The sequence below is a fragment of the Schistocerca nitens genome, chromosome 11, assembly GCF_023898315.1.
Source record: "Schistocerca nitens isolate TAMUIC-IGC-003100 chromosome 11, iqSchNite1.1, whole genome shotgun sequence".
In the NCBI taxonomy this organism is placed as follows: domain Eukaryota; kingdom Metazoa; phylum Arthropoda; class Insecta; order Orthoptera; family Acrididae; genus Schistocerca; species Schistocerca nitens.
Window position 1 is genome coordinate 206,185,793 of NC_064624.1, and position 14,237 is coordinate 206,200,029.

The following is a 14,237-nucleotide window of genomic DNA, read 5'->3' on the forward strand; positions in this document are numbered from 1 at the left end:
CTAAAGTTTTATTTTTTTTTCCTTTCATTTATATTTTATTGTTGCAGTATCTTTCTCCAGTATCAGGTGACAGTAACATTCTTTGGTAGAGAATCAATTCTTCCCAGTCAAAACTACAAAAATTTAACTGAAAGCTAAAACAATGAAAAATTCCCGGAATTCTGAAAAATTCCCAAGTTTTTCCGGGTATTCTCCTCAATGAAAAAATTCCCGGGTTTTTGCCGGATTTTTCATGTCGTATACACCCAGTATTATTACGAATAAAGAACCCTGTGTTGTAGGAAGAGAATATTGGCCACCGAACAACATCCTCTCCTTGCTACCCACGACACGAGACTCTGCAGTGGCAACGATGACACAAAAAACACGACATGTCATCTTTACGGTGAGTAGCAATCTCCCCTTTCCTTATAATGTTTATATTCCAACCTGGACTTTCCAGTGTTTGTATATTAACAAAGTCAATAATTTCAGAATGGAGGCAAACAGGGGGGAGAGGGGGGAAGGAGATTGTAATTGGAGATCACGGTTTGAGTAGGAAGCATGTTCAAATGGATGTAAGTCATGGCATTAATGCACAGGTGAGAGGCTTACAGAAGACACACTAGTAGAGAGAGCTGCATCTAACCGGCATTGGGCTGAAAACCACAAGAACAAAAAGATAGCCACTGTGTGTTTAAGCATTTTTATATTTCATGGCTGCTGTCATTTTTGGCACGAACTTTCTGCAGAAGGCTGACGTTAATTTCCATTTACTGTGATCTAATAAGGTTCCAGTTGTACCTAATAACAATAGTAGTACTGTAGTAGCAGTAATAATAGTAATAGTAATAATAATAATAATAATGGCAAGAAATACATGGAAACACAAGGTTCCCTGTTACCCTACCTCCTGTACGCACTGCTCGGATGACTGTGCTGCTTTGGGTGTTTCGGCACGAACCCCGTCTTTCTCTACAGCCGCTTTCTCACACACCTTTAACATAACCCCATCCCTCTGTACAGCTGCTTTCTCAGGTACCTGTAACAGATTCCATGAAATTCTGGATTAAACCGAGGGGCGACTAGGCACCTGTGTACCTCTCAATAGCGTGAAGCCCCACCTGAGCCACGTCCCAGAAATCTTCCTCCACATCATCTTCGCTCCATTCCTGCTTCAGAGCTTCCAAATCAAATGGCTGCAACACAAACAATTTATTATTTACGTATTTATGCATTTACTTTACACAGCGAGATTAGGATCTGTCTTACATCTACCGATATCTTTTGTGAGTCGACATTCCAATATGTACAGTGCACGGGCAGCACACAGTGGTAACAATAACAGTGATCTTCAAAGTCCACGAGAGGGAAGCGATGACTGAGAAGGGAGTGAGGTAGGGTTGTAATCCGTCTCCCACGATATCTGTAGATTGAGGAAACTGTGGAAAAAAACAAGGACACGTTCGGAAAGAGGATTAACGCTCACGACAAAATATCAAAGCTCGGAAGCCTGCCGGTGTTATAATTCAGTCTAAAATAGCACAGGACTCGGAAGAGAAGTCGAATGAAATGGAGACTGTCTCGATAAGAGATGATACGATGATGATCAGAAAATAAAACAAGGGCAGTGGAATGTAGCTATTTGGACAGCAAAATAAATGACCACAGCCACAGTGGACAGGGTATACAAGTACACATTTCTGTAAAAGACAAATTTGTTAATGTCTAATATAAATTTAAATGTTACAATACCAGAGAAGGAAAGTTGCTACTCACCATGTGGCGGAGATGCTGAGTCGCGACAGGCACAATAAAAAGATTCACACAATTAAAGCTTTCGGCCATTAAGGCCTTTGTCAGCAGTACACACACACACACACACACACACACACACACACACACACACACACACACACACACACACACACACACCTCAGCAGTCTCAGAGAGCTGAGCTGAGACCAGACTGCGAACAGCAGCACCAGTGCAGGATGGGAGTGGCGACTGGCTGGGGGTAAGGAGGAGGCTGGGGCGGGGAGGGGGAGGGACAGTACGGCGGGAGTGTCGGACAGTCGAGTGTTGCAGTTAAGACGGAGGGCAGGAGGTGCGGACGTGGGAGGGATAAGTAGCGAAAAGGAGAGAAATAAAAGAAATTAATAGACTGGGTGTGACCGTGAAATGACAGCTGTGTAGTGCTGGAATGGGAACAGGGAGGGGGCCGGATGGGTGAGGACAGTGGCTGACGAAGGTCGAGGCCGGGAGGGTTACGGGAATGTAGGATGTATTGCAGAAGTTCCCACCTGCGCAATTCAGCTGGTGTTGGTGGGAAGGATCCGTATGGCACAGGCTCATCTTACTGACTGCTTAACAGCCTGTGATGCAGATCTGATGCAGATGTGTGTGCAAGTTGCATATTTGTGTGTGTGTGTGTGTGTGTGTGTGTGTGTGTGTGTGTGTGTGTGTGTGTCCTGCAGACAAAGGCCTTAATGGGCGAAAGCTTTATGTGTGTGCAAGTTGCATATTTGTGTGTGTGTGTGTGTGTGTGTGTGTGTGTGTGTGTGTTTCCTGCTGACAAAGGCCTTAATGGCCGAAAGCTTTAATTGTGTGAATCTTTTTATTGTGCCTATCGCGACTCAGCATCTCCACTATATGGTGAGTAGCTACTTTCCTGTTCTGGTATTGTTACATTCCATCCCGGATTTTCCATTGTTTCAAATTTAAATGTTAGGAAGTCTTTTCCGAAGGTATTTGTCTGAATTGAAGCCTCGTCCAGAAGTGAAGCGCTGGCAACAAAAAATCCAGACTAGAATAGAAGTTGTTCAAATGTCCCATAGAAGAATTCAGAAGATTGGACGGGTAGATGAATTAACTAACGAGGTGGGATGGGGGGAACAATCGGGGCACATCCCGACAAAAAGTGTCAGTCGATGCCGACACGTAACGAGACGTCGACAAATAAGTCGCGTTGCTGATGGAAAGGGCAGGGGCAAGTGTGTGGTGTGAAGACTGCAGAGACAGAGCACAGCTGTAGAGGTGAAGGTGCTCGCACAGGGCGGCAGAGTGTCACGGAGAGCTGCACAACAGGTCTTTGGACTGAGCACCTCGAAAACAGTAACAATGATAACACACGAACACAAATTTCAAGCTTTCGCAACCCGCAGTTGCTTCATCAGGAAAGAGGGTAGGAGAGGGAAAGACGAAAGGATGTGGGTTTTAAGGGAGAGGGTAAGTAGTCGTTCCAATCCCGGGAGCAGAAAGACTCACCTTAGGGGGAAAAAGGGACAGGTATACACTCGCGCACATACACATATCCATCCGCACATATACAGACACATATATCTAAAACTGAAAAACAGTATTTCCTTAGCTTAGCGAAGGTCACACAAAACAACAAAGTATCAGGTCACACAAAACAACAAGATATCCAGTAAACACAAAAAATAAAAGAATTTACTGTGTACATTAAATTACGTCCTACATTGGGTGCCAAAATGTAATAAATTGGGATATGGATATGACATCACGTGGGCATTATGTAAATTAAATCAAAATACTGAACCCCAAAAATATACTAAATTGGGAATAGGATCCGCAAATACCATTGATTAAAACATGAGACATGAGTTATAACATTAACATTCATTCATTTGCACTGAAATTCATATGCTTAAAGCTCTAAGCTCTCACAGGGATCAGAGTAGACACATAGATTTAGTTCCATATAGTTGCATTTACATATGTCTGCCTGTGTCTGTATATGTGCGGATGGATATATATCTGCGCGCGCGCGCGTATACCTGTCGTTTTTTCCCCCTAAGATAAGTCTTTCCGCTCCCGGGACTGGAATGACTCCTTACCCTCTCTCTTAAAACCTACATCCTTTCGTCTTTCCCTCTCCATCCCTCTTTCCTGATGAAGCATCCTTGGGTTGAGAAAGCTTGAAATTTGTGTTTGTGTGTTTTTTTATTGTCTCTATCAACATACCAACGCTTTCGTTTTGTAAGTTACAGCATCTTTGTTTTTAGATATATTTTTCCCACGTGGAATGTTTCCCTCTACTTACACAGAATTTAAGAAATGTCTGTCTTATAAATATTGTGTTACAAAATTTCTACATCATATTCCTGTCCAACATGCGTCATCAGCACAGAATGAACAGTGACACGAAAAAGTTGACTTGTCGGAGAAGGAATGAGAAATAACAGCTTTAGATTAGCTGATGATATAGGAGGAGGAAAACAGAAACAGCAAGGTATATGAAAAGTACAGATAGTTTACAGTATGCCAGGAATGCAAGTTTCTTGTCACACAGAAGGAAGGCAGCTCCAAAACCTCGAGAAGCGAGCTACATCACTGATACGCAATAAAGCTTTTGAGGAGTATTCTGCCTTGAACAAATAAGACTTTCTTTTTTCAGCCATTCATATTTTGTTGGAGATTCACCACCATCAATGGGTTCATTTTATTTTGTGTAGAGCAAAAGCTAAATACATGCATAACAAGACATACATTGCTGCGACTGTAGTCATTATATTTAGAACATTTTAATGAAATATCTACCAAAAAACACACACTGCAACTGCCTGTCTGCAGTGCAGCTCATATTCGTGGTACAGTTTGACATCTGATTCGTGAAACACATCTGTTACTGTTCTATTATCTTACTGCAATTATTTGTATATTATTTTCTGCTGTCAATACTATTCTCATAATTATCTTTTAATATTTGTATAGTTGGTTATTGTAGTTGTGTTCAAAAATATTTCTTCTCAATGGTTGTGAGGATAGATTACTTGTGATTGCCTTGGTAAATTGGTGCACGTGTGTGTGTGTGTGTGTGTGTGTGTGTGTGTGTGTGTGAGAGAGAGAGAGAGAGAGAGAGAGAGAGAGAGAGAGAGAGGGGGGGGGGAGAGAGAGAGAGAGAGAGAGAGAGAGAGAGAGAGAGAGAAGGGGGGGGGGAGGGTTATGTAATTTCTTTGTACTTAATTTTTGCAATTTCCACATCTTCATTACTCTATACAACCTCACATATTCCTAGTCATGCACTACTGGACTGTTTAAATTTTGAACCCATTTGTCCTATCAGAATTGTGAGAAATACATTAGTCTGACACGAGTGAATGATTGTTAATTACTGTAGCTTACTGTTTTATGTTTAAAACTCTGTGCAATAAATAGGAATATATCAAAGTTAATTTCCTTCTGTGTTGTGTATTTTCTTTAACATATGTTCATTGGCTCCATTAACAGCACAGTAAGGAGATGACTGAACAAAACAAGTTATAAGACTTTTTGCCTTTCTCTCTGTGTGCCAGGAAGCAGTAACAGGAATTTGGTGCATACCTTAATTTTTGTCGCTTCTGGGACTGGAAGTGTAGCTGCACATTGATCGTGTCCCGGTTCAATTTTGATACATACAGGATCCTGCAAAAGATATTACTTTGCTGTAAAGAGCCACGCAATACAAAAAAATCACACTCTGAAAACTGCATTGAAAAAATTAATGTCTTCTCCAAACAGAGCCGAGCAGTGGATACGTATAGCAATGCTACTAACAAACATACTGCAGCCTGAACTGTCTTTACCCTTCTTTCACGTAGACAAGTATATAATTCTAATTTTGTGACTAGATTGACGATTTCTCGGCAGGAAGAATGCAGCACGTTATCTTACACGGGGGGTCATCGACGGGTGAAGTAACTTCTGTCGTGCACCGGGAAGTGTGTTCAGACATTTGCGCTGTTCCTACTCTATACTAATGAGCTGGCAGATCGTGTCAATAGCAACCTCAGACTCATTAGAAATGGTGTGGTTAGCCGTAACAAAGTACAGTACAAAATGGCTGCACAAATGTTCAATCTGATCTTGTTAAGATTTAAAAGTGGTGTAAAGACTGTCAATTTCCTTTAATGTTTAGAAATATGAAACTCTGCACTTCACAAAAGGTTCTACGTCACTGTTTCTCACTGTGCCCATCTGCAACTCAGTGCACCTTTATGTGGCGAGTAGGAATCTACCCTTTCCATATTATTGTTGTGTGTTATTTACATTTTTGTACACAAACAAAGTTAATTTCAAAATGGAGGGAAGTGGCAGGTTGCAGTAGTTACGCAGAGGCGAACTGAAGCTCACAAAAACAACAAGATAACTCCTCGGTATTTCAGCATTTTTAATATTTCATGGCCACTGTCATTTTAAGCACAGAATTCGTGCACAATGTTGATGTCAATTTTCATTTACTGTGATCCAATATGGTTTCAGTTGCACATAATAATAATAATAATAATAATAGTTAGAAAATACTTGGAAACACAAGATTCCCAACTAGCCTACCTCTGATATGCACAGCTTACACGGCCCTCTTTTGCCGTGAACCACATCTTTCTCTGCAGCTGCTTTCTCAAACACGTGTAAGTTAACCCCATCTGTCTCTGGAGCTGTTTTTTCACACACCTGTAACAGAATCCGTGAAATTCTGTATTAAACCGAGGGAAGAGTCGACATCCGGGTAACTCTCGACTGTGCGAAGACCGACCTGAGCTTCATCCCAGCCACATTCCTTCACATTGTCTTCAGTCCATTCCCTCTTCAAACCTTCCAAATGAAATACCTGCAACACAAACCATTTATTATTTAGGTATTTATGCATTTACTTTACATAGCACGATTGGGATCTTCAAACCATCTCTTACATCTAACCAATGTCTTTAGTGAGTCAACATTACAATATGTATGGTACATGGGCAGTATACATTGATAACAACAACAATAATGTCCAAAGCCCATGAAAGGGAATCTATATTTGAGAAGGGAGTGAGTCACGGTTGTACCCCATCTTCAGTGTTATCTGTACATTGAGCAAGGTGTGGGGGAGGGAGGGGGAGGGGGAGGGGGAGGGGGAGAGAGAGAGAGAGAGAGAGAGAGAGAGAGAGAGAGAGAACCAAGGAGAAATCTGGAAGACGGCCAATCTTCACCAAGAAGAAATAAACAGCTTAAGGTTTCCTGGCACTGTAATTCTGCCTACAACGGCAAAAGAGTTAAAGAGTTGGAAGAGCAGTCAAACGCAATGGACAGTATCTCGAAAAGCGATTAAATGTAAAAGTAAGACGAGGGTGGTGGAATGCAGTCGAATTTAATAAGTCGATGCTCAGATTACTTATGAGTAACTTTCCTACTCGGGCAGGAAAGTAACTGATAATGGCTACGGTAGAGAGGATATACGAAGTGAAATGCAGTCTGACACTGAGGAGATATGCATTCGTGTAGAAGAGGAATTTATTAATGTCTAATATAAATTTAAAAATTAGGAAGTCTTTGTCTGAATTCCAGCCTTCTACAGCAGTGAAACATTGATGATAAAGAGTTCAGAGCAGAAGAGAACAGAAGCTTTTAAAATGCGGTGTAACAGAAGATTGGATGGGTAGATTGTATAGCTTATGAGGAAGTGTAGACTATCACTATACTGCAGGCTGAAATGTCTTTAACCCTCTTTCATGTAGACACAGATTTTGCGATCAGATTACGAATTTCTTGCCTGGAAGAATGCAGCATGTTATTTTACACGTGGAGTCATTGACGGATGTAATAACTTCTACCGTGCACCGGGAGGCAGAATTACACCCATCAAAACAAGTTTAGTTTTGCATCACCTTGGTTCTAGAACCTGTACAGAAAATTGGAACAGAGATCAACATAAACATTATTTCCGCCCTTTTTATTGCTTTTATTGCACCACCATACAGCGAGACCTTCAGTGGTGGTGGTCCAGATTGCTGTACACACCGGTACCTCTAATATGCAGCAGCATGTCCTCTTGCATTGATGCACGCCTGTATTCGTCGTGGCATACTATCCACAAGTTCACCAAGGCAATGTCGGTCCAGATTGTCCCACTCCACAACGGTGATTCGCCATAGATCTCTCAGAATGGTTGGTGGGTCACGTCGTCCATAAACAGCCCTCTTCAATCTATGCTAGGTGTGTTCGATAGGGTTCGTGCCTGGAGAACATGCTGGCCACTCTAGTCGAGCACGTTGTTATCCTGAAGGAAGTCATTCACAAGATGTGCACGATGGGGGCACGAATTGTCCATGAAGACGAATGCCTCGCCAATATCCTGCCGATACGGTTGCACTATTGGACAGAGGATGGGATTCAGATACCGTACAGCCATTACGTGCCTTCTGTGACCACCAGCGGCGTACGTCGGCCCCACATAATGCCACCCCAACAACCGGCAAACCTCCACTTTGCTGCACTCACTGGACAGTGCGTCTAAGGTGTTCAGCCTGACCGGGTTGCCTCCAAACACGTCTCCGACGATTGTCCGACTGAAGCCATGTGCGACACTCGTCGGTGGAGAGAACGTGATACCAATCCTGAGCGGTCCATTTGGCATGTTGTTGGGCCCACCTGTACCGCGTTGCACGGTGTCGTGGTTGCAAAGATGGACCTCGCCGTGGACGTCGGGGGTGAAGTTGCGCATCGTGCAGCCTATTGCGCACAGTTTGAGTCGTAACACGGCGTCCTGCGGCTGCACGAAAAGCATTATTCAACACAGTGGCGTTGCTGTCAGGGTTTCTCTGTGCCATAATCCGTAGGTAGCGGTCATCCACTGCAGTAGTAGCCCTCGGGCGGCCTGAGCGAGGCATGTCATCGACAGTTCCTGTCTCTCTGTATCTCCTCCATGTCCGAACAACATCGCTTTGGTTCTCTCTGAGACACCTGGACACTTCCCTTGTTGAGAGCCCTTCCTGGCGGACGCGATCGAACTGTGGTATTGACCGTCTAGGCACGGCTGAACTACAGACAACACTTGCTGTGTACCTCTTTCCTGGTGGAATGACTGGAACTGATCGGCTGTCGGACTCCCTCAGTCTAATAGGCGCTGCTCGTGCACGGTTGTTTACGTCTTCGGACAGGTTTGGTGACATCTCTGAACAGTCAAAGGGACTGTGTCTGTGATACAATATCCACAGCCAACGTATATCTTAAGGAGTTCTGGGAACTAGGGTGATGCAAAACTTTTTTTGATGTGTGTATTATGGCACATCCTAACAGAAGGTATCAGTTGAAGGTGTTGGGGGGGGGGGGGGGGGGGGCATGGGAAGAATTACAGCACATACTAACAGAACGTATCAGCTGGTACAACACATCTCGAAACATCAACAAACAGTCACTTTAATCAGGGAAAGGGAAAGGGGGGGGGGGGGGGGGGAGTGGGGAGTGTGTGTTGGATAAAGGTTGCACAAGTAGACCACAACCATAGAGATGGAGAGAGACCATCACAGACAGCTGCAGACTACAAGTCTTCAGACTGGTAGACAGACACACTCACATGCACACTCCAGATTAAAACCTTCAACAAAATACATTTATTTGTGAGTAAAAGTGGACAAAAAGTGAGAGGACGAATAGGCTATTCTTCTCTCGGGTGTGTAGGTCTTTGAGTAAGATACATTTTACAGGTTAATTTGTTGCACAGCCACACGAACGAAATGCAGGAACTGGAGAACGATTTGGTGACAGGCAAAGGCACAGTCGAGATGCCGCACATATGAAATCTGGCACTGCAGTTTTAGAATGAGGGCAAGTATTTCGTATGTGAGGAGAGGCACTAAGGAACCAATGATGTGAACAGAGTGGTGTGAAAATCACTTCAGATTCTTTCTCTCTCCGTGCCAGGAAGTGTAATGGAACTGACAAATAGACATCATTTTGTTATATTATACACTAAAGTCATGTTAAAAAAGCTTTTGCTTAAGATAATACTAAGTTAGGTGTTGCGATCAATAATCGATATTGGAATTGTATGTTCTTTGTAGCTTATGACCGTGAACTTTGGTCTGCAACGGGTTTTCGGCCACTCGAGTGTTGGCCGCGGTTGAGTGTAGTTGTGTATCTAGTTTTGGCAATAAATGTGTTTTTGATACAAAGAAACTGTGGAATACTGCATAGTCCAGTGATAATTAAAAAACCCGCACCGTTTCTCGGACCCAGAGCAGCAAAGGAATCATCGCCTAGACAACGAGAAGCCACACGGACAACGCAGACTCGGCAGCATCGACAGAGGAGACATCGTGGCCAGCTCTACTAAAGTACTATACAGCCATTAGCCACACCGTAACGGTGTCCATATGGAGATAACTTTTCCTGCACAGTAGGGCGGGTTCATGACAGAAGCAGTAACAGGAATGTGGTGCATACCTTAATTTTTGTCGCTTCTGGGACCGGAAGTGTAGCTGCACATTGATCGTGTTCCGGTTCAATTTTGATACATACAGGATCCTGCAAAAGATATTACTTTGCTGTAAAGAGCCACGCAATACAAAAAAATCACACTCTGAAAACTGCAATGAAAAAATTAATGTCTTCTCCAAACAGAGTCGAGCAGTGGATACGTACAGCAATGCTACTAACAAACATACTGCAGCCTGAACTGTCTTTACCCTTCTTTCACGTAGACAAGTATAACATTCTAATTTTGTGACTAGATTGACGATTTCTCGGCAGGAAGAATGCAGTACGTTATCTTACACGGGGAGTCATCGACAGGAGAAGTAACTCCTCTAATGCGCCGGGGAAGTGTGTGTCAGGACCCTTCCTGTTCGTATTGTACATTAATGAGCCGGCGGATCAATTGAATAGCAACCTCAGACTCGTTACAAATGATGTGGTTACCTATAATGAAGTACAGTATGAAAAACCTGCACAAATGTTCCATCTGATCTCGATAAATGTACAAGGTGGTGAAAAGACTGTCAACTTTCTCCGAATATTTACAAATGTGAAACTTTGCACTTCACAAAAGGAAAAAAAATAGAATTCTATGCCGACAACATCGACGAGTCACGACCGGAATCGGGTAACTCACACAAATACCGAGCTATCTGTATAAGAATTTGTGGGGATACGAAGTAAAACCGTCACATACGATTAGCCAGAGGGAAAGCTGGTGGCATACATTGGTTCTCTGGTGGAATACTGAGGCCATCCGATCAGCCTGCGAGGAGACTGTTTACAAAACACGTGTGCTGTTGACTGGTGCCAACTGTGCCTCTTTGATAGCGTAGTCACAGGGCAGCAGTTTTCATTAAGTGAGCAGTTTTGCATTTCTGAAGATTTAAAGCTGGTTGCCAGTCTTTGCTTCACTCTGAAATCTTATCAATACTCAGCAGTGTTTTTCCATTTGGGTACAGTCACTTCCAACCAGCTGACGAATTATGTTAGCCTCAATAGTGCTAGTAGAGAAGAGTCAATCTTGTATTGTGTTTTAGTAATGTCACGTTTACATTAATGCTACAGGGTTATATGTTATTTAACATGTCTTAAGAAGAGGAAGTGCCGACACGTGCTGTCCGTGCACCGAGGCATGTTTAGCCTCAGGGTTATCCTCATTACCGACAAACACTGTCTGCCTGTGTCCGTGTCGGATCACCCTGTGGCTAAACATGCCTCGGTGCACGGCCAGCACATCTCGGCACAGTGTTACACTGTCCGGGTTATCTGGATACTTCCCACTAACACCAACCTGTCAGAACTCCGGAGATGGGAACTTGCTCTTCAATATATCCTCTCTTCCCGTTACCCACCAGGCCTCAATCTCCGCTAATTTCAAGTTGCCGCCACTCAAACCTCACCTGTCATGTCTGCTTGTGTGTGTGTGTGTGTGTGTGTGTGTGTGTGTGTGTGTGTGTGTGTGTGTGTGTGTGGGCGCGCGCGAGTGTATACCCGTCCTTTTTTCCCCCTAAGGTAATTCTTTCCGCTCCCGGGATTGGAATGACTCCTTACCCTCTCCCTTAAAACCCACATCCTTTCGTCTTTCCCTCTCCTTCCCTCTTTCCTGACGAGGCAACCGTTGGTTGTGAAAGCTAGAATTTTGTGTGTATGTTTGTTTGTGTGTCTATCGACCTGCCAGCACTTTCGTTTGGTAAGTCACATCATCTTTGTTTTTATATATATAAATCTCTTTACTAGTCTTAGTGGTTCAAAGCTAAATTAATTCGTGTCTGTCATATAGAATTGAGGTAGATGATTAAAACTTTCGAAAGTAAGTTTGAAAGTTTGTGTAGCCATGTATGGAAGTGAAACATGGACGATAAATAGTTTGGACAAGAAGAGAATAGAAGCTTTCGACATGTTCTGAGGCATCAAGGGATCACCAGTTTAGTACTGGAGGGCAGCGTAGAGGGTAAAAATTGTAGAGGGAGACCAAGAGATGAATACACTAAGCAGATTCAGAAGGATGCAGGTTGTAGTAGGTACTGGGAGATGAAGCAGCTTGCACAGGATAGAGTAGCATGGAGAGCTGCATCAAACCGTTGTTCTCCACTTCTGTGTAAATTTTGCATAATTTTTTTTTTTTATCAAACCATGTGTAACAAATGTGGTGGTTGCCGCAGAAATCTGAAGGAGGAGGTGTTCTGTGAAGACTGTAGGTTACGGTTTCATCGGGCAAATGTAACGGTGAGGAAGCAGGGGTAGATAATGAGGCTCTTCCGTGGCAGTGTAGGTTATGTAGAAAGGACAGAGAAATTGCTGAACAGGAGGCAAAAATTTGTGTCCTTAAGGCTGAATTAGAAAATATGATTTGGAATTATGTAGGCTACGGGACAACGAAGAGACAGGGTGCTGGGAAAAGGCAGCAAGCAAAGGGCAAAAAAGGGAAACTGTTGAAAAAACTTTAGAAATTCAGTTAGTAAATCAGTTTGGCTTGCTATCTGAAGTAGTGGAGGAAGGGCCTCATCCAGATGTAGTTGAATGTAGTTTGAAGCAGAATATTAGCTTAAAGAATAAAAAGACAGGTCAGATTCAAATCAGGATAGGAATAGAAGAATTCTGCTCCTAGGCAGCAGTCATGGGAGGTGTGTAGGCCAGCAGCTTCAGGAGAAATTAGGTGCAGGGTACCAGGTCACAAGTTTTGTGAAACCAAGAGCAAGTCTTAGCTATGTGATAGAAAACTTTGGTCAGCTATGCACAGACTTTGAGACAGAAGATCAGGTAGGCTATGGGAGTTAGCAGGAAACAGCCTGTCAATGAATCCAAGATATAGTTGAGCACTGTTCCAGTCGAGGCTATTGGTAGGTGGCAGTACATTACACACGGCCTGCACCTAAATAGGAAGGGGGAAGATAAATTAGCTTCTCTATTAGCAGGTAATGTAAGCGGGGCCACCGTCACACGAGGGGTGATCCTTGTGGTTTGTGGTACCAGTAAGACAGCTTTTTAAGGTTAAAGCAAAAGCCGAAGTCCAGACAGGCCACATTCAAGAAAAATAGAATAAAAGAAGTTCATGAACGCTAAATAGAGACAGTATCAATTTACTTCATCAAAATATCAGGGGAATAAAAAATAAAGTAGATGAGCTGTTAGTTTGTTTAGACGATCTCAAAAATAAGAATGAGATTGATATACTTTGTCTGTCTGAACACCATGTAATTGTGGGGATGGAAAATGTCAGTATAAATGGGTATAATTTAGCATATTATACTGGCAGATGTAGCACAGGTAAAGGAGGAGTTGCCCCTTACACAAAACAAGGGTATAAGTGCAAAACTGTAGAAGTAAGCAAATTTTGTGTCGATCAGCACTTTGATGTTTGTGCGTGTGAACTACAGATAGATAGTATAATGTTGATATTAGCAAGAGGTACAGGTCCCCATTAGGAGATTGGGAGCTATTCGTAAAAAAGTTTCACCCCCTACTACGCTGTCTGTCAGACAAAAAGAAGAAGTTATTAATCTGTGGTGATTTCAATGTAAACTTTCTAAACAATTCTGAAAGGAAAAGTGAACTAGAAATGTTATTAATGACATATAACTTTGAATCAATGATCAACTTCCTTACACTTATAGCTCAAGACAGTAGCACTCTAATAGATAATGTATTTGTACCACAGGAGGATGTAAAACTAGTACATGCTTTCCCTGTGATAAATGGATTATCAGACCATGATGCACAATTGATTAACTTACAAAACCTAGCAGTGGGCACAGCTCAGAAGCCATTAAGTAAAAGTGTAAGGCCGGTCAACACGGTATCCGTAGAGTACTTCAGAGATAGTTTAATTGGGGAGGTGTACATAATGATCCAAAAGCTAATGATAAATGCAACATATTTCTTCACAAATTTATACCCCTTTTTGAACATTGTTACCCCAGAAAAATTACTAAATCTAACACCAAACAGTTTTGAAAGAAACCTTGTATTGCTACGGGTGTTACAGTGTCTTCAGAAAGAAAAAGAAAATTGTATGA

General features: G+C 42.7%; 1 protein-coding gene across 2 annotated transcripts in view; it reads right to left on the reverse strand.

Annotated features, from left to right (window-relative positions):
• Window positions 1-14,237, reverse strand: part of LOC126213038 (zinc finger and SCAN domain-containing protein 22-like) — a 43,749-nt gene that overhangs the window by 24,967 nt on the left and 4,545 nt on the right. The window contains exons 2-7 of one of the 2 annotated variants that reach the window (XM_049940608.1): window positions 10,189-10,269; window positions 6,518-6,592; window positions 6,316-6,435; window positions 5,326-5,406; window positions 1,104-1,178; window positions 890-1,021 (exon numbers count right to left, since the gene is read on the reverse strand). In XM_049940608.1, the coding sequence (XP_049796565.1) occupies window positions 890-1,021; window positions 1,104-1,178; window positions 5,326-5,406; window positions 6,316-6,435; window positions 6,518-6,592; window positions 10,189-10,269 (564 nt within the window). The remainder of the gene's footprint in view (window positions 1-889; window positions 1,022-1,103; window positions 1,179-5,325; window positions 5,407-6,315; window positions 6,436-6,517; window positions 6,593-10,188; window positions 10,270-14,237) is intronic. The other variant, XM_049940609.1, reaches the window with a different exon arrangement.